Source organism: Phaseolus vulgaris, chromosome 9 (genome assembly GCF_051622355.1).
Source record: "Phaseolus vulgaris cultivar YP4 chromosome 9, ASM5162235v1, whole genome shotgun sequence".
Lineage (NCBI taxonomy): Eukaryota > Viridiplantae > Streptophyta > Magnoliopsida > Fabales > Fabaceae > Phaseolus > Phaseolus vulgaris.
The window spans coordinates 32,650,591-32,653,814 of NC_143506.1; the positions used below are offsets into that span (position 1 = coordinate 32,650,591).

The following is a 3,224-nucleotide window of genomic DNA, read 5'->3' on the forward strand; positions in this document are numbered from 1 at the left end:
TATTTTATGGTCATCCTTTGAAGCTACATCGTATGCATTATTCAATGTCAGATGTTTGCTGTGATCAAAAGAAATTATAGCTTAACCCTTTCAAGCTATAGCACGTTGGTAACTGAATTAGCTTGGATCACGGACCTGCACTGCTAACTAACTAAAGTGACCGTGACTTCTTTTTTTACATAAATTAAATTAAATATGATGGAATTCATATATATGCATAGAAGAAAGAAAGAGAACTCCTTCATTTAGTTTGGTACTTATTCTAACGTGTACCCAGAATGGTTTCTCAACAAGGTACCTATAACTGAAATAACAAAGATTCAAATACAAAATATTCATCCCATATGTATAGCTAGCATTGCCATACCTACAAACATGCATGTACTCACCTTGGTTCAAGTGTATAAAATATGATGTGATTTAGCTTCTTGAGTGATTTCTATGGAGAATCTGCTCACATCCGTTGCTGCCTGCTTAGAGGCAACAATCTAACACTTTGGAAAGAACAATGGTGAGGAGACTCAAGAAGTGCTACCCTTATCATGTTGACTGCGGATGCTATCTGACTCCAAAAGCTTTGAACTAAAGGGTGTTGCTGGGAAGGGTCTGACATATGAATTGAAGGAGTGAAGAGATGGAATGAGAGGATGAGGCAAGATTTGAGAACCTGAGTTGAGGAACTGAATGTGGTTAAACTGTCTAGGATCATTGTCTACTGAGGGTGTAAGAAATGGAGCATAGGTAGTGAACATTGATGGTGTAGCAGAAGATGAGCCAAAGAAAAATTGAGAAGCCGATGAAGGTAATGGCAAAGAAGATGGGAATTGAACACCATTTCCAGTGCTTGGACCGGGATCTACCTGCTGGGAAGGAAACAAGCCATGGCCTCCAAATTGGGATAACGACAAACTAGAAGGGTCGGCATTGTAGGGGTTATATGGCATGGTATTGTTTAACAAACCAGGTAAAAGGGAGTGAGTAGTGGTGGTACCACTACCCATAGGGAAAAGCCTCTGAGTAGATGCATGCAAGTTGCTGTAGCTTCCAACAACATCGTCTTCATGATTTTCTTGCTCATTTGTTTTGACCCACTTGCCCTTTTCAGCTTCCTTGCCTTTTAATCTTGATATTGAATCTACACTTTCCCAATACCTTGACTTTGCCATGACGTTTTGAACGCCCCCATCCCTTACAAATGTGGAGCTAGCATCACCGAAGGGTCCGAGAGAAAGCTGAGAGGCAGTTGAATCATGAAAGGGGAGTAGGGTTTGTGGATGATGAAATTGACCAAAGCCCTGAGGAAATTGAAGTGGAGGGAGCTTGTCAATGTCAAGTTTAGTTGCTTCAAGCAACCAATCTATGACTTTGCTTGGTTGGTTTAGCCCAAGCTTGTCTTGAAGATCATATAGCTGAATTGCTGTGGGCACTGAGAGCCTAATCCTTCTGTCCCTCAACCCTCTTATGGTGCAAACCTTGCTGTGCCTATCTTTTCCTCCAAAAGAACGTGACACTCTCACAATTCTTGGATTTCTGAACGCTGTCCATTGTTTTGTACTGGAAGATGCCTTGGAAAACTTGTCAATATTAATGGGGCCACCTTCTTGCTTCGCTTGTTGACCTTCTCTTGAACTCGCCATCATCATCATCTACTTACTTCATCTTTCTCTCCAGTATATATATGGCGCGCTGCAAGTAACCCCTGACAAACAAAGAAAAATTTTATGCATTGGTATTGGAAATAGAATCCCTTTTCTGATATTATTACACAGTTTCGGTGGTAAAACTGACTGCAAGATTATTCAAAAGTTGTTGCATTCTTGACTACCAAAATATTCTCATTTTCGGTAGTTGGTAAATAAAAAGAGGTTCTGGAGAAGTAATATAAAAAAGAAAAAAAAAATTAAAGTTCTGCACTGAAGTCAGATTTCCCATCTGACTCCACTGCAGTTGAAGTCATGTTGATTCCCGAAAATTGAAGCGAGTACAATTCTATTTACTCAATTGATAGCTTGTGAAACCGAATTTGGAGCAAAAATAATAGCCTTGGAAGTCGAAAATTGTACATATGTAAAATAGGATTTGAGTGAAAATATAATTAAAATGACAAGAACCAACTTACACGAGAGAAAAATTGTGGATGCTATCTGGTTATTCTGTTCTATGCCTTCCACCATAACCTAGAAAGAGAAGAAATGAAAGGGAAAGGATATAGAAATACCCTAAAATTAAAGTGTTTCCGAAATGAGCACCTAAATGTTAATTATTTGAGCAGATGACCCCAACCTTATATTTCAACCTATTATCTCAAAGGGCAAAATTCACTCTACAATTCAGAATTTCATGAACGAGTAGTGAAGTTGTGAGTTTTATAGCATTCAACTTTTAGCATTTAAATGTAAAGAGTAAATGATCATTGATAACGTGGCATCCTTTTGAAATGACGCGTAAGCAAAGTGGCAGTGTTAATTTCCTCGATCTGCTCATACCTCATACTGAACAATCACTGCCTTAATCATTAACTGTTATCAACATAATTATTCAATTTAGTGTTGCAAAAGCTTCAATATTGGACTAAACACTGCCGGCACAAAGGGAGAACGATAAAAAGAAAAGACAGAGAAAAAGATGAGCTTCAATCCATTTATAAAGACGTTTTATTTACAAGATAAAACTCATAGAAAGCAGGTTTTACACTTTTATGTGCAACCACATGTATCTTTATCAAGAAATTCGCACTGTTGTAAAGGAAACAAAGAGAATTCCACAAAGCATTATCTAAAGAACTAATGCATTTCCGATAGTATTAAAAGCAAGATCTTCCAAGACTGAAACCTAAGAATATTTACAAGAATGAAATCCCTTTGGCGGTGTTATATTGACTTAGAATTATTCCTATACCAAAATATTCTTAACTAAGATGATAAGACTAAGATTTGCAGCAAGTTATAGAAAACTAACAGAAACAAGAGTGGAAGAAATTCAACTAGAGTCATAATCAGTTTCAAAAGATGTGGTGTATGGTATTTGAGTGTGATCAGTTGGATTAGATTATAGATCATAGGTAGCTGCGCTGTAGATGAGGGACCAACTTAGGTCTTAAAAAGCATCCACTCAACTCATAGAAAGAGGGACCACAGGCAGATGGCAGTGAGATTTGCACGGCACAACTTGTAAGATCTGACTTTCATTATTCTGTAACATAAGTAACTAAATTTGGTTTAGTA

At 37.6% G+C, this 3,224-nt stretch overlaps 1 protein-coding gene across 1 annotated transcript; it reads right to left on the reverse strand.

Moving 5' to 3' along the window:
* Window positions 1-212: 212 nt before the first annotated feature.
* Window positions 213-2,997, reverse strand: LOC137821924 (transcription factor TCP5). The gene is made up of 2 exons (XM_090295919.1): window positions 2,120-2,997; window positions 213-1,699 (listed from the first exon to the last, which is right to left on the reverse strand). The coding sequence occupies exon 2, from the start codon at window positions 1,644-1,646 to the stop codon at window positions 522-524; it is 1,125 nt and encodes a 374-aa protein (XP_090152045.1). The 5' UTR covers window positions 1,647-1,699; window positions 2,120-2,997; the 3' UTR covers window positions 213-521.
* Between the last annotated feature and the right edge of the window lie 227 nt (window positions 2,998-3,224).

Bases quoted from the DNA above. Each gene is read 5' to 3' on its own strand.
- LOC137821924 (XM_090295919.1), bottom strand. From the start codon at position 1,646: ATGATGATGATGGCGAGTTCAAGAGAAGGTCAACAAGCGAAGCAAGAA.